Source organism: Trichomycterus rosablanca, chromosome 7, assembly GCF_030014385.1.
Source record: "Trichomycterus rosablanca isolate fTriRos1 chromosome 7, fTriRos1.hap1, whole genome shotgun sequence".
Lineage (NCBI taxonomy): Eukaryota > Metazoa > Chordata > Actinopteri > Siluriformes > Trichomycteridae > Trichomycterus > Trichomycterus rosablanca.
Window position 1 is genome coordinate 23,924,588 of NC_085994.1, and position 18,030 is coordinate 23,942,617.

Genomic DNA, 18,030 nt, shown 5'->3' on the forward strand with positions numbered 1-18,030 from the left:
TTCATGCTGTTCTTCAATGGTCACGACCCCCACAGGACCACCACAGAGCAGGTATTATTTAGATGGTGGATCATTCTCAGCACTGCAGTGACACTGACATGGTGGTGGTGTGTTAGTGTGTGTTGTGCTGGTATGAGTGGATAAGACACAGCAATGCTAATGGAGTTTTTAAACACCTCACTGTCACTGCTGGATTAAGAATTGTCCACCAACCAAAAATATCCAGCCAATGGCACCCGTGGACAGCGTCCTGTGACCACTGATGAAGGTCTAGAAGATGACCAAACAGCAGCAACAGATGAGCGATCGTCTCTGACTTCACATCTACAAGGTGAACCAACTAGGTAGGAGTGTCTAATAGAGTGGACAGTGAGTGGACTCGGTATTTAAAAACAACATCAGCGCTGCTGTGTCTGATCCACTCATACCAGCACAACACACACTAACACACCACCACCATGTCAGTGTCACTGCAGTTCTGAGAATGATCCACCACCCAAATAATACCTACTCTGTGGTGGTCCTGTGGGGGTCCTGACCATTGAAGAACAGCATGACGGCGGGCTAAAAAAGTATGTAGAAAAATAGATGGACTACAGTCAGTAATTGTAGAACTACAAAGTGAAATGGACTGAGTGTAGAAACAATGAGGTTGTTTTAATGTTATGGCTGATCTGTGTATTAGGTTATGATTATTCAAATCGGCAAGGCAGTGATAGCTCAGAGGTTAAGGCCTTGGACTAGTGATCAGATGGTCGGTGGCTCAAGTCCCACCACTGATAAGTTTCCACTGTTGTGCCCTTAAGGCCCTCAACCCTTGGTTGCCTGGATTGTACTAGATTACAGTCGTAAATTGTTTTGAATAAAAGCGTCAGAATGGAACTCGAGCCAAACTAAAGTTGGCTGCTACAGGTTATTAATATCCAGGGGTTGGGTTTTACTAATCTCACTTCTGTTTTCTTTTTCTGGTCTACTTTGTGTTTACAGTAAACCTACACATTGCAAAAAGAAGTAACACTAGCAAAGCTAAACCTACAGCAAAACAGAACATGACCAACGTGAACACATAGTCATTTTTAATATTAAGCTGTAATACTAACCAAGCACTTCAAAACTCGGCACCACAAGCACAGTTCCTCTTTCTAAACCCTAATCTTACGTTCACACCAGCAGCAGGTTTTTGGCCACAGATTGTCCAAATTTCTATACTGTGGTTGATACTTGATGTTCCAGTCTCAAATCGATTTGCTTTGCAAGTACCATCTAGGTTTGTTTATTTGCTCATTAGGATTTTAACATCATGTTTTACACTTTGGTTACATTTGTGACAGGAATGGTAGTCACTCATTACATAAGGTTCATCAGTTCACAAGGTTATATCAAACACAGTCATGGACAATTCACCTCACTTGCTTGTCTTTTGACTGTGGAAGGAAACCGGAGCACCTGGAGGAAACCCACACGGACATGGGGAGAATGCAATGCATTCAATGCATGCAAGTCCAAGTCTCACCTGGGGATCGAACCCAGGACCTTCTTGCTGTGAGGCGACAGTGCTACACACTTAGTGACCGTGTACCATCTAGGTAGTGGATGGCTTGTTTTCCTCTGGATGATCATTCATTCTGTGGGGAAAGATGTGTCGTATGGCTAGGTGCACGTAATGCCATGTGCTTTCTGCATTTGTGAGCCCAGCCTATATATTATAATATATTATCATGAATATTATTATAATATTATACCATAACCCCATGAAATGCCATTGAAATTAACTGGAACAACTGGACTTTTCATCCAAGACCAGTGCTTGACCTCACAAATAATGCACTTTGAATGGAATGGACAAATTCCCACAGACACATTCCAAAATCTTGTACAAAAATTGTAGGCTGTTATAGCTGAAAAGGAGGAGTCTGTATTCATGTCCATGATTTTTAAATGGGATGTCCAGCAGGTGTATGGTCAGTGGTAGTTTAGTGGTTAAGGTAATGGACTAGCGATTAAAAGGTTGTTGGTTAAAGCCCTAAACCGGCACCGTTGGGCCCCTGAGCAAGGTCCCTAACCCTCAATTGCATGCATTGTTTTCAGGCACAATTGCAAGTCGCTTTGGATAAGTGTCTGCTAAATACAGTAAATGTAAGCATTCTTATGGCCGTATAGGGTGTAATGCATTGATTCAACAATTAAGTCTATGTTTAAATAGATTCTGTACATATGTTGCAATGTCCTCAGTCTGATTTCCAATTGCTGTGTTGTCTGGTTGCCTAATTTGGTCAGTTTAGAAAAACAGATATATAGTTTAACACTAAAGCAGTTCTAACTGACCGCTCCTTCCTGCACACTAACCGAAACCCGCAGTCCAGGTTCTTTTGATTATTGTACTGAGATTTATCACGAACAGCTAGAATTCTATGTTTAATACCACTACAACAAGCATTTTATTGATATTCATTACCAAGTAAGCCTGAACAATGTGTTTGTGGCTAATGTAAATAAAATGTTTGGTGACTTTTGAATAATGCTGCCTGTTCACACTTACAACTGTAAGAATCCAATTACTGCACTAATAAAATCTTAAAATTAAAGGTGAAGTGGTCATTAATTTATTGTTCTTACTGTTAAAAATGTTCAAACCATGGCTTACATCTCTTTGATAACATCTTTTTGTTTCCTTTCCTTTCTAGGACATGAGGAAACAAAATTACAAGGATCAGTGCTATACAAGTGACCCCACTCGTTGATCATGTGGCATCAGCTCTGTTGAAGGTCACTACCATTAATAAAAATAGGCTAGGGAGGAACAGCGGTAATACACACTAGCACACCAGAGCTGATCTCAAACTTGTGAGTTTGAATCTCAGCTCGTCCATTGGGCTGGACTGGCAGAGGGGATTCCTCATAATGGCGCTTGCACAGAGACGGGGAATAATAGAGATCAGTGTGTGACTCTCCATACGTGATACTGAGCCCCATATGAACTTGCCTCATGCAGGTGAAAAGAAGCCGTCGATTAACGCGCACATGTTGTAGGGGACGTGTGTTAGTCACAGCTTTCTCTGGACAGGAGTGGAGCTCAGTAGCAGCAGAGGGAAGCGAAATGTGATTGGGTAATAGGATATGACTAGACTGGGAGGAAAATTGTGGGAAAAAAAGGCTAGGTAGTGATTGACCTTGGGGCATTTTATTCCAGATGTGAGGGCGGGGCAGGAGAATTTTCTACATTGTAGATTAGTCTACATTGTAGATTAGTCACATGCTAGAATAAGGGTGTCCGTGTTGTTTACTTATGTATCCTTGCTTCCGATGCCTTCTACCTTGTTGTTTCTTGCTTCCTTAGAACACATTTAGAGAAATAAGACGAAATTTCAAACGATTTTCAGGAGACCAGCCGAAAGATGCACGAATTAAAACATGGGCAGCGTCTAGGAGGTGAAGGTCTAGAAGATGACCAACTCAAACAGCAGCAATAGATGAGCGATCGTCTCTGACTTTACATCTACAAGGTGAACCAACTAGGTAGGAGTGTCTAATAGAGTGGACAGTGAGTGGACTCGGTATTTAAAAACTCCAGCACAACACACACTAACACACCACCACCATGTCAGTGTCACTGCAGTGCTTAGAATGATACAACACCTAAATAATACCTGTTCTGTGGTGATCCTGACCATTGAAGAGTAAAAGCAGGCTAAAAATGCAGTATGCTAAGGAATAGATGGACTACAGTCAGTAATTGTAGAACTACAAAGTGCTTCTATATGGTAAGTGGAGCTGATAAAATGGACAGTAAGTGTAGAAACAAGGAGGTGGTTGTAATGTTAATTAGGTTATGATTATTCAAATCGGCAAGGCAGTGATAGCTCAGCGGTTAAGGCCTTGGACTAGTGATCAGATGGTCGGTGGCTCAAGTCCCACCACTGATAAGTTTCCACTGTTGTGCCCTTAAGGCCCTCAGCCTTTGGTTGCCTGGGTTGTACTAGATTACAGTCGTAGGTTGTTTTGAATAAAAGCGTCAGAATGGAACTCGAGCCAAACTAAAGTTGGCTGCTACAGGTTATTAATATCCAGGGGTTGGGTTTTACTAATCTCACTTCTGTTTTCTTTTTCTGGTCTACTTTGTGTTTACAGTAAACCTACACATTGCAAACAGAAGTAACACTAGCAAAGTTAAACCTAAAGCAAAACAGAACATGACCAACGTTTTTAATATTAAGCTGTAATATTGACCAAGCACTTCAAAGCTCGGCACTGCAAGCGCAGTTCCTCTCCCTAAACCCTAATCTGGATTAAAACTCAGGGAGGCAATGAGGTAATGTTTTGAAATGCACCTGATGTGATTTAGTAGACAGCATCTGAAAACACAGAGCTGGGCTGGCATGTTTACATCTTCCTGCTAGTCATGTTACCAACTTGAACTTTACTGCTCACAAATAAAACATTGGAAGACTCCTTTGCTAAATGGCAAGTATATTATGATACTGTAGTTGCATGTAAATACCTCAAAGCACAAGAGCCAAAATTACATACTATGCACCTTAAACAATTCTACGGTGAACAAATGTATCTTTATTGCATACAGATATTGCTCATTATCATAGATTACAGAATAAACAGTAGTAATCAAACAAAATGTGTTCTTTAGTTTACATAAGAAAAGTAAACATGCCCTGGCTGCGAATACCAAATCATTTCCACTTCCAGGTCCCGTTAATGTAATAGACAGAAACGACCACACTGGTATTTTCACTCATCCTGACTGCAGTCCATTTAGGCACGGAATTGACCGATGATGAAACAGAAGTCCTTTTTTCCTCTACTCACAGTCTCTAATCCTCAGAGCTTGCAGCCATTTTGGTCCTGTATTTGCCAGTCATCTCTTTTGGCAGGGGCACACGGCCCGGGTGAGGAGCCTGACCCTCTACTTCGCTGATACACTCGCGCAGGAAGTACTTTTTGGGCCCGAAGTTTGCTGGATTCGAAGACTCCATCTTGGCCAAAGCCTCAGCTTGAAGAACTTTGCTGTAGGAGAGAACAGCAATTTGTTTGTTTATTAGGATTTTAAAGTCATGTTTTACACTTTGTTTACACGGTAGTTACTCATTACACAAGATTCATCAGTTCACAAGTTTTAACGTCAAACACAGTCATGGACAATTTTGTACCTCCAATTCACCTCACTTGCACCTCACTCAAAACCTTTTTGCTGTGAGGCGACAGTGATACCCACTGAGCCACCGTGCCTCCCAGAACAGCAAAACACTTCTGCCAAGGTAGTAAAGACTTGGACTTTTTGTATAATTGGAGCAAATTCTTCACTTCACTTTGTGAAACCTTTGTGTGCTGAACTTCATTAGATTTATTTTGTATTTTTAGATTCAGCTGATTCAGATTAAGTTGTAGGGGCGGCACAGTGGGTAGCACGATCACCTCACAGCAAGAAGGTCCTGGGTTCGATTCCCAGGTAGAGTGGCCGGGGTCCTTTCTGTGTGGAGTTTGCATGCGTTGAATGCCTTGCATTCTCCACATGTCTAGGTGGGTTTCCTCCGGGAGCTCTGTTTTCCTCCCACAGTCCAAAGACATGCAAGTGACTGAATGTCCCCAAAGTGTGTAAAACAGGTAGCACATACAAATTATATAAAAGTAAAAAAATACACTTACTCTGATTTACCCAGAATCGTTTTTACATGTTGGGTTATAGATTTATAGTCCTTTCCTTCGACATCCACCAACACCTGCTCTCCATCATCTGGTTCAGTTTAAATACAAAAAAATAATCGGTTAACACCCTAAAAAACACTTTTATTTTAAAGCTGATCTGTTTATATTTTATTTACATTTTCTGCATTTAGCAGAAGCGTTTATCCAAAGCGACTCACAGTCTAAACAACTGACTGGCAATGGTGGGGTTTCAACCAGTGACTTTCTGCTTACTAGTCCAGTACCTTAACTGCTAGGCTACAACTGCTTTTATGAAATATTAGGTGATTGTTATTCATGTTTGCAGAGTTAAGCAAATTACTGACATCTAAATTGATAATGAATGAATGAAAATATATTGGAAATTGATTTTTGATGGGGTAGTCTTACAACTTAGAATACCCAATCTTACAACAGCCAACTAGCAGACTAGTCAGGTTAACTTTCTGTAAAGTACACTAATGGTTTACTCCATCTGCATACACCGATCAGCCATAACATTTAAACCACCACCCTGTTTTTACACTCACTGTCCATTAACCGTATAGAGGCACTTTGTAGTTCTACAATTACTGACTGTAGTCCATCTGTTTCTCTGCATGCTTTGGTGGGTCATTCTCTGCACTGCAGTGACACTGACATGGTGTTAGTGTGTGTTGTGCTGGTATGAGTGGATAAGACACAGCAATGCTGATGGAGGTTTTAAACACCTCACTGTCACTGCTGGACTGAGAATAGTCCATCAACCAAAAATATCCAACCAACAGCGCCCCGTAGGCAGCGTCCTGTGGCCACTGATGAAGGTCTAGAAGATGACCAACTCATGAGCGATTTTCTCTGACTTTACATCTACAAGGTGGACCAACTAGGTAGAAGTGTCTAATAGAGTGTAGAGTGTCTGATCCAATCATACCAGCACAACACACATTAACACACCACCACCATGTCATTGCAGTGCTGAAAATGATCCACCTGAATAATACCTGCTCTGTGGTGGTCCTGGGGGGGGGGGGGTCCTGACCATTGAAGAACAGGGTGAAAGCAGACTAAAAAATTATGCAGAGAAACAGATGGACTACAGTCAGTAATTGTAGAACTACAAAGTGCTCCCATATGGTATGTGGAGCTGATAAAATGGACAGCAAGTGTAGAAACAAGGAGGTGGTTTTAATGTTATGTCTGATCAGTGTTTGCAGAGTTGAGCAAATTACTGACAACTAAATTGATAATAAAAAATATATACAACTAGTGGACTAGTCAGGTTGACTTTCTGTAAAGTACACTAGTGGTTTACTCCATCTGCATATATGGTAAGACGTACACACCCTGATAAATTTAGATCTTGGAATGCATGACCTTAACTGTAAGATGTTTAAAATGGTTAAATAGACTGACGGACAAATAAAGACAAACAGAACAACGAACTAACAGACAATAAGCAGACTGACGGACAAAAATAAATACAAAATATCGTATTTACCAAGGTAGAATCGAAGAAAGGGTGATGGAGTCATGTTTTTAAACATCATAACTTGAAGCCAAGGATTTTTGTACTGGATTTGTGGAATAGTGAAGAACACGAACTTTCTGTAAATCACAAATAAAAAAGGCATTATTAGTGTCTGTATCATTAATTATAGCTTATCTCATGTAATGCAGGTTTTGTAACTCAACAGCACTGCCAGACAAGATACAGATTAAATGAAAAACAACAGTGCCATAGTAGGATGATGGGCTACCAAGAAACTATGAGAAGTATTCCCCATAACTGAAGAAGATATACTTTATTTGTCATATTTACATATACAGTACATGTACAGTACAATGAAATTCTTTCTTCGCATATCCCAGCTTGTTTGGAAGCTGGGGTCAGAGCGCAGGGTCAGCCATCGTACGGCGCCCCTGGAGCAGATAGAGTTAAGGGCCTTGCTCAAGGACCCAACAGTGGCTGCATAGCAGAACCTGGATTTGAACCGCCAATCTTCTGGTTGATAGCCCAAAGCTCTACCCACTAGGCTACCACTGTCCCTGGTGTTCTGATAAGCCATAGCATATAATTCAGTAAACCATTCTGTGACCCCCTTGTGTTTCATGTTCACCCCTATTAACATAAAGCATGCCTAATAAAATTTGATTACAATTTTTAGTCATCTGAAGAACAGTTGCATTTCTTTTGCTTTTAATGCCACTAAATTCTAACCACTTTGCTGCTACGTGCCAAAACATACATAACCCCAAGCATGGTAGGGTGGTACCTTGCTGACATGTATCATGCAGTACATCTGTCTAAATGTATCTGCGATTACTTTTTCCAGTCATCATTGTTTGCTGTTATTTGTCATCTGTCTGTGTAGGCTTCCTAGTTAGACAAAATCATGGCAGCCAATGATGGCATCAGGTAAAAAGAATGGTGGTTGCTTGTCAAAGCTGACTGACAAGAATAGACGAGCACCATGATATTGCTAAGCGCTTTCTGACAACAGTAGTGTAGTTAAAATATGATGATTAGCAGTTGTACGTTTATACTGGGACATGATGCAAAATATCCATATAATTTTTGTATAAAGGAAATAATTACAGAGTTGAATACCCACATATGCAGAGGTTATGATTTCATACTGACATAAAACAGCTTTCATTTGTTGTTTTAATGTGTAACAGTTCAGTCGTTCATGATTTTAAATAATATATATGAGATGTCAATAAATAAATACAGCAGCTTTTCTCTGAGTGAGATTGTACAGGAAACTGATGGTGAAAGCGAGTTACAAATCAGCAGTCTGAACTTAATGCGTAACAGTTCAGTCATTCGTGTTTTTAAATAATATAAATGTAATTTTAATAAATAAATAAAGCAGCTTTTCTGAGTGAGTTTGTACAGGAAACTGGCACACTGAGGGTGAAGGCGAGTTACAAATCATCAGACATGTTACATTCAGGCTTTCCGTGTAGTTATTATATGATGATTAGCATTTTTACATTTATACTGAGATACTGGGACATAACGCAAAATATCCATATCATTTTTGTATGAAAAATAATTACATACAGTAAAATATCCACACGTGCAACGATTAACATGCAGTATGACTTTATACTGACATAACACAGCATCCGTTTTAATGTGTAACAATTCAGTCATTCATAATTTCAAATAATATAAATCTAATTACAATAAATAAATAGATAACACAGACTTTACTGTACAGGTGACAATGACTGCACTTTCTTTGTATAGGACACTGTGTATGTACACACTGAGCGTGGGTGAAGCCAAGTTACAAATCAGCAAATTTCATGTGTAGAGATCTGTAGCTTCGTTTACATTTTTAGCCACAGCATGATACACATGTTTGTCACAAAATTTGTGTGCACTTCCATATGTCCGGTTTTAGGGCGTACGGACCGGTTTGTCATCTGCCTGTCTGCAGTCTGGCACAGTAAAATATCCACAAATAAATAAAGCAGCTTTTTCTATATGAGTTAGAACGTCTGCACTTTATCTGAGTGAGTCTGTATAGAAAACTGGCGCATGTGCACTGAGCGTGGGTGAAGGCGAGTTACAAATCAGCAGTCTAATTTTCACGTGTAGAGATCTGTAGCTTCGTTTTCGTTCCAACCCAACCGTCTATCAAATTTAAATGACATTTTTAGCCACAGCATGATACACAACATGTTACATTCAGGCTTTCCGTGTAGTTATTATATGATGATTAGCATTTTTACCTTTATACTGAGATACTGGGACATAACGCAAAATATCCACATCATTTTTGTATTAAAAAATAATTACATACAGTAAAATATCCACATGTGCAAAAATTAACATGCAGTATGACTTCATACTGACATAAAACACTTCCAATTTTTGTTGGTCGTTCATGATTTCAAATAATATAAATCTTACTACAATAAATAAATAGATATATAGTATATATACTGTACAGGGTAGAATTGGGTGAAGGCGAGTTACAAATCAGCAGTCTGAACTCTCATGTGTAGAGAATTCTACACAATTTGTTTTCATTCCAAATCAACCATCTACCAAATTTAAATGACATTTTTCGCCACAACATGTTACATTGTGGTTTGTCACAAATTTGCACTTTTTTTTTTTTCACATGCAATTTTTAGCGCAAAATCAGCAGTAAATAATAAAGTAACCAAACAATTATTTTTTTCACCCACAGGAGACATATCTTATTAGTCTAACTGACCACACACACACACACACACACACACACACAGGTTTAATGTTATCCAGTTTAGTCTGAAAAAAACTTAAAAAGAGCCTCACAGTGAAAATAAACCGAAAGCAACAGCGTGTGTGTGTTTCTTTAAAAAAACGCTTTGTTCACAGTGTCGCTTTAAATGATTCTGATTCAGGAGTCGAATGTGACGCGTAAGTTTCTCTCTCCGTTTTTACTGTTATTAATAAATGCTGTGGTTTTAAATAAACACCAGCTACTACAGAACATTTTGTGTGACTTTCTTACATTAAAAAGCTTAATTAAAAAGCTTAATTAAACCGCTATTACCACAGAGCGGTCACCGAGTCAGACTCGTTCCGTCTGTGGAGCTAAAAGTTCTGATTACCCTAAAAGTTCAGCAGATGATCCTGAACTAACGAATTTGGTAATGAATAAACTTTTGCCTCTGATTGGCTCTGTAACGTCTTCTGTTCTCATCTACATCACAAGTAAGAACCACTTACGATTTACCAAAGTGAACCAGGAGTTTATATAACGTGCTGATAGAATCGACTCAGATGTGACCGGGTTGAATTATCTTTTTAAAGTAAATATTACAATCAGCAAAATTACATCGTATGTATGATGCACAACGTTAATGATGTTATTTTAGGTCATGAAGAGCTTTCACGATGGTTTCTGTACGATGGTTTCTGTACGATGGTTTCTGTACGATTGTTGATGAATGGTGATGTGATGGTTGGTGCTTCGTAGCTCAAAGTCTGGATCAATCCACTGAGCTGTTAAGCTTAACGTGGTCTTTATATATCACACGATCGGATCGGCTACTTTTAGGAAATATCGCCGATCGCCGATAGCATATTTTGATTAAAAATCGGCCGATACCGATTCATAGCCGATCGATCGTCCCATCTCTACTTAAAATGGTTACTTTTCGAGTACAGTTCAATGAATATTACGTATTTGGGCACGTTTGCCGCTCCTTCGTACTGTTCAGTATGAAAATAGCGATTTCGGACTCGGTCGATTTGATAGCGCGGACTGCAAAATAGGGAGAAAGAGAGAAAATATCGAGGAGCGAACAGAGGAGACTGGACCACAGAAAGTTTAAGATCATTTTAAGCTGGAAAAAACGAAATCTCAGTACAACATCCACACCATCAGAGCGTCTAGTTGATAGGCTGACTTTTCTTCATTACAACCACCACAGGCTTTTTTGAAGGCTTAGGCAAACACACACGTACATGCACACAAATGCCAAATCTACCTCATCTAGGAGATACAATCCTGACAGAACCTCTTACAAACACCACAAAGCCTCCCAACAAAATATTAAAGGTTTATGTTCTGCGTGAGCTGTAGCTGAAACCTTTAGTTCTGAAAGTTGCACAAATTAGAGGCTGGTGTTTATGTATTATTGTTTATTATTATTTATGCTTTAGTTTTAGGTTGCCTATATACATTTTAAAAGTAATTAGATTTATTTTTGATCTATTTGTTTTTGCATATCAAAAATGTTCTCTTTAAACTGTCCTGTATGCAAGGAATTAAAATGTGCAGTTTGTTTTAAGAGACGTGTCTTATTTAATCTTACATGTATTTATTTTTGCTCTTTATTAAAGCAAAAGTATTTCTTATCCGATTACTTGCTGGAATAATCAATAGAATACTCGATTACAAAAATAATCTAAAGCTCTGCAGCCCTAGTCACAATTGTAAGTTGCTTTGGATAAAAGCGTCCACTAAATGCTGAAAATGTAAATGTAACAGCATAATTTAAACATAGCAATGCTAAAAGGTGTCAAGGGTTCTATAAAAACTAGCACACAGTACTACACGCCATGGTATCTTTTACATTTCAGACATCCCAAGTTGCAAAAACTCATTTCAGGGAGGTACCCCCGGACCTCGACCCCGATCCCCCCGGACCTCGACCCCGATCCCCCAAGCCCAAAAAAAAAAAAAAAAAAAAAAAAAAAAAGCTACTAAGCTAACTGTTTGCGTCACAAACACATTAATGTGTACTACATAGTGCACTAGATAGTGTGAAAGATAATAGATGTATGTTCCCTACATAGTGCACTAGATTGTATATTAGAAAAGAATTTATGTTCCTTACTTAGTGCACTAGATAGTGTACTAGATAATAGACTTATGTTTCTTACATGCTTTAGGTAGCGTTTTAGTTAACAGATTTATGTTCCCTACATAGTGCACTAGATAGTATTTTAGATATGAATCTATGTTCCCTACGTAGTGCACTAAATAGTGAATTAGACAATTGGTTTATGTTCCCTACACAGTGCACTTGATTGTATATCAGATCATGGATTTATGTTCCCCACATAGTGCACTAGATAGTATTTTAGATATGAATTTATGTTCCCTACGTAGTGCACTAGATAGTGAATTAGACAATTGGTTTATGTTCCCTACACAGTGCGCTAGATCAGGGGTTTTCAACCTTTTTGGACATGCGACCCCCTTCGTGTGCCAACCGTGAACTTGCGCCAACCCAACTTGCACCACGCCCCCCTCCCCTTTGTCAACCACCGCACAGAAATCATTGAGAAAGCTTCTGACAAGCTAAAAGAACGTAATTAATGTTGTGCACATTATATCATTTTGCTGATTGAAAATATTATTTTAAAAAGATAATACAGTCCGACCCCATCTGAGCCGATTCTATCAGCACATTACAGTGCCTTGCAAAAGTATTCAGCCCCCTTGAACTTTTCAACCTTTTGCCACATTTCAGGCTTCAAACATAACGATATGAAATTGTAATTTTTTTTGAAGAATCAACAACAAGTGGGACACAATCGTGAAGTGGAACGAAATTTATTGGATATTTTAAACTTTTTTTAGAAATAAAAAACTGAAAAGTGGGGCGTGCAATATTATTCAGCCCCCTTGCGTTAATACTTTGTAGCGCCACCTTTTGCTGCGATTACAGCTGCAAGTCGCTTGGGGTATGTCTCTATCAGTTTTGCACATCGAGAGACAGAAATTTTTGCCCATTCTTCCTTGCAAAACAGCTCGAGCTCAGTGAGGTTGGATGGAGAGCGTTTGTGAACAGCAGTTTTCAGCTCTTTCCACAGATTCTCGATGGGATTCAGGTCTGGACTTTGACTTGGCCATTCTAACACCTGGATACGTTTATTTGTGAACCATTCTATTGTAGATTTTGCTTTATGTTTTGGTTCATTGTCTTGTTGGAAGATAAATCTCCGTCCCAGTCTCAGGTCTTTTGCAGACTGCAACAGGTTTTCTTCCAGAATGGTCCTGTATTTGGCTCCATCCATCTTCCCATCAATTTTAACCATCTTCCCTGTCCCTGCTGAAGAAAAGCAGGCCCAAACCATGATGCTGCCACCACCATGTTTGACAGTGGGGATGGTGTGTTCAGGGTGATGAGCTGTGTTGCTTTTACGCCAAACATAACGTTTTGCATTGTGGCCAAAAAGTTCGATTTTGGTTTCATCTGACCAGAGCACCTTCTTCCACATGTTTGGTGTGTCTCCCAGGTGATTTTTTATAGATATCTTTGAGAAATGGCTTTCTTCTTGCCACTCTTCCATAAAGGCCAGATTTGTGCAGTGTACGACTGATTGTGTCCTATGGACAGAGTCTCCCACCTCAGCTGTAGATCTCTGCAGTTCATTCAGAGTGATCATGGGCCTCTTGGCTGCATCTCTGATCAGTCTTCTCCTTGTTTGAGCTGAAAGTTTAGAGGGACGGCCGGGTCTTGGTAGATTTGCAGTGGTCTGATACTCCTTCCATTTCAATATGATTGCTTGCACAGTGCTCCTTGAGATGTTTAAAGCTTGGGAAATCTTTTTGTATCCAAATCCGGCTTTAAACTTCTCCCCAACAGTATCTCGGACCTGCCTGGTGTGTTCCTTGGTCTTCATGATGCTCTCTGCGCTTTAAACAGAACTCTGAGACTATCACAGAGCAGGTGCATTTATACGGAAACTTGATTACACACAGGTGGATTCTATTTATCACCATCAGTCATTTAGGTCAACATTGGATCATTCAGAGATCCTCACTGAACTTCTGGAGTGAGTTTGCTGCACTGAAAGTAAAGGGGCCGAATAATATTGCACGCCCCACTTTTTAGTTTTTTATTTCTAAAAAAAGTTTAAAATATCCAATAAATTTCGTTCTACTTCACGATTGTGTCCCACTTGTTGTTGATTCTTCACAAAAAATTACAATTTCATATCGTTATGTTTGAAGCCTGAAATGTGGCAAAAGGTTGAAAAGTTCAAGGGGGCCGAATACTTTTGCAAGGCACTGTAGATAAATTCGTGGTTCACTTTGGTAAATCATAAGCGGTTCTTGCTTTTTGATGTAGATGAGAGCAGAAAACGTTACTTCACAGAGCATAGACAAAAGTTCATCAATTACTAAGTTGGTTAGTTCGGGATCATCTGCTCTGACTGAAAACGTTTAGCTCCACAGGCAGAACGACTCTGACTCTGTGGTAATACTCAGTATAATTAAGCCTGAGCTTTATAATGTAAGCGAGTCACACAAAATGTTCTGTAGTAGTTGGTGTTTATTTACAACCGCATCATTCATTATAACAGTAAACACGGAGAGATGACTGAGAAAAGAAACTTACGCTGTGCTTAAAATGAATTGACTCCCGAGTCACTTATAATCGATACTGTGAACAGAGCGTCTCTCTTACAGACACAAACACGTCCTATAACAGCGGTCGTTGCTTTTGACAGGTAATCTTCGCTGTGAGCTCTATTTTGAAGGTTTTTTTCAGACGGAACTGAATAACATTAAACGTGCGTGTGAGCGTGGTCAGTTAGAGTAATGAAATCTGTCTCCCGTGGGTGAAAAATTAATTGCTTTAGTTTTAGAAGTAAAAAAATCTTGTAATGCCACGCCCCCCGGTCAGGCACTCGCGCCCCCCCAGACAAGTGGCGCCTTACAGGTTGAAAACCCCTGCGCTAGATTGTATATCAGATCACGGATTTATGTTCCCTACATAGTGCACTAGATAGTGTATTAGATAATTAATTATGTTCCCTACATAGTGCACTAAACTATATCAGATAACGGATTTATGTTCCCTACATAGTGCACTAGATAGTGTTATAATTAATTATGTTCCCTACATAGTGCACTAAACTGTATATCAGATAACGGATTTATGTTCCCTACATAGTGCACTAGATAGTGTTATAATTAATTATGTTCCCTACATAGTGCACTAAACTGTATATCAGATAACGGATTTATGTTCTCTACATAGTGCACTAGATAGTGTATTACATAATTAATTATGTTCCCTACATAGTGCACTAAATTGTATATCAGATAACGAATTTATGTTCCCTACATACTGCACTAGATAGTGTATTACATAATTAGTTATGTTCCCTACATAGTGCACTAAATTGTATATCAGATAACAGATTTATGTTCCCTACATAGTGCACTAAACAGTATATTAGACAATTGATTTATGTTCCCTAAAGCTTCAGACTACACCTTTTCGGTTAGTACAAATATGGATGTATAAACAATATGGATGTATAAATGTTGAAAAGGAAAGAAACCGAAATAAAATGAAAATGAATGAATGAATATCAGATAACGGATTTAATACGCGTGCGCGTGTGTCGCTCTTGGCCGCTCGTTCTAGATTCCGGGAGATTTTATCTGACTTGCGGGCATCAGGGAGCCGCTATGTATATGCGGGAGACTCCCGGAACTTCCGGGAGACTTGGGATGTCTGACATTTATGCAATTTAACATAGTTTACTTATTTATTTTTTATTATATCAATACCACATCCAAAAAGTAAAATTGAACAGTTACAACAACATTAAGACCACGCAGTTGTATATGCTTTAGAATAATAGTGCTGTACGGAATTCTGTTATCACTGGATGCTGGACAAAAAGCAGAATAGAATGTATGAAAAAATATGATATTTTTGTCTATAATCCCACTTATTTATTTAATAAATCTTATAATTATAGCACTACTAGATACATATCAGTTGACAGACTGACCTTGCACCATCGCTCAGTTCTCCATGCGTGTTGTAATTCACAGTCATGATCTTCACGCTGTTTTTGAACACCACCTCTCCTTTCTGTAGATACTCTAACGTTCTCCTGATAGGGAATCTTCCTTTCATCGGCATGATTATTCTATATACAGCTTTTTATTAACAACAAGTTCTGTTTAAAATAGTCTTCAATGCCTCAAACGCAAATCCTCTACTTCTACTGCGTTTTTACTCTGAGAGGAAATCATATTTACCGCCACCTAACGAGTAACAGCAGAGTAAAGAAAATACAGTACGGGTTCGGCTGTGTTCCAAATGGCACTGTATGCTAATAAAGCTAGCCTGCACACAAAGTCAGTATGTAGAAAGCAGTAAACACACAAAAACATGACATATGACATGACAAAATTTTAAGCTATTGTTGCTTATTTAACACTTAAATGCATTTAATTATCAAATGCAAAAAGTGTGTAAAGGTAGTGATGTTATAATTTGGAGACTGATATTTAAAAAAGAAGGCTTTAAAATCATCTATTGTACAAATTAAAATTAGAGTAACAAAGTGTTAGAAGGTGGAAAATTCTAGAATCTATGTGTAAGTTTTGTGTAAGCTTGAAGGACAGGATGAAGTAAGTGCCTTCGGTCATCAACTAGGGTGTCCATACGTCCAGTTTAGGGTGGATGGACCGGTTATGGGGTAGAGGTTTAAATAGTTGACAAATGAGTCAATAACCATCCAGCTGTGTTACTGAACTTTAATAAATGTACAGCTGCTCTTTAACAAGGGCCTTTATGGTCAAATAATCTTATTCCTTCACATTCAGCGTTAAGCCCTAAACAATAATAACAACAAATTAAAAAACAGTTGTCACCTATAAATAAAAATCTCTTTATTTTTTAGTTTCTTTGATGTATTGTACAATCGTATCAGCCGACTTATTAGGAGTGATTTTAACTTTAATTTGATTAACTTTAATTACTTGCTAACATCAGTAGATCCCAGCAGTAAGATGTGTCTTCACATGAACACATCTTTCTTCTGAGAAATTTTCACAGAATGCAGTGCCATCACGGTGTTGACAAGAGCCTCTGTGTTAGTACGTGCATGTGAAAATCAGACTTATTGTAACAAAACAGATGCACTCCTAAAAAGACCTAAAAACCAGCCAATGCAAAAACATACACACAGAATAGCAAGTGCAGACTAGAAAAGCCGAATCCCGGACATTTTTGGTGATTTAAAAATCCCGGCCGGACGCATTTTTTAGGTCTCAAAAAGAGGACATGTCCGGGAAAAAGAGGACGTAGGTATGGTCACCCTACTGTCCACAGTCTGGATGGACACGTATTTGTCCTCCTTTTTGGCCACCCTATCATATGGCTGAGGGGTAACAGTGTCGTTGGCCTATGTTTGAACATACACTGATCATTAAAACCACCTACACTCGCTGTCCATTTTATCAGCTCCACTTACCATTTAGGAGCACTTTGAAGTTCTACAATTACTGACTGTAGTCCATCTGTCCACTCACTGTCCTTTATTAGACACTCCTACCTGGTTGGCCCACCTTGTAGATGTAAAGTCAGACGCTGCCCACGGGGTGCTGTTGGCTCTATATTTTTGGTTGGTGGACTATTCTCCGTCCAGCAGTGACAGTGAGGTGTTTATAAACTCAAGCAGTGCTGCTGTGTCTGATCCACTCTTACCAGCACAACACACACTAACACACCACCACCATGTCAGTGTCACTGCAGTGCTGAGGATGATCCACCACCCAAATAATACCTGCTCTGTAGTGGTCCTGGGAGAGTCCTGACCATTGAAGAACAGCATGAAAGGGGGCTACAAAGCATGCAGAGAAACAGATAGACTACAGTCAGTAATTGTAGAACTTCGAAGTGCTTCTATATAGTAAGTGGAGCTGATAAAATGGACAGTGAGTGTAGAAACAAGGAGGTGGTTTTAATGTTATGGCTGATCGGTGTATATGGGAAATGGTTTGGATACAATGGTGTCCAACTCAAGGAGTGAAATGTAAAAGAAAGAGGGGGTGATTATCCCATTCCCTCGGAGATTGT

The 18,030-nt window shown here is 39.2% G+C and overlaps 1 protein-coding gene across 1 annotated transcript; it reads right to left on the minus strand.

Moving 5' to 3' along the window:
- Positions 1-4,543: 4,543 nt before the first annotated feature.
- mrps25 (mitochondrial ribosomal protein S25) lies at positions 4,544-16,165 on the minus strand. Its single transcript, XM_062998543.1, has 4 exons — positions 15,953-16,165; positions 7,178-7,284; positions 5,659-5,746; positions 4,544-5,019 (listed from the first exon to the last, which is right to left on the minus strand). Exons 1-4 carry the CDS (start codon positions 16,084-16,086, stop codon positions 4,827-4,829), a joined length of 522 nt encoding a protein of 173 aa, XP_062854613.1. The 5' UTR covers positions 16,087-16,165; the 3' UTR covers positions 4,544-4,826.
- Between the last annotated feature and the right edge of the window lie 1,865 nt (positions 16,166-18,030).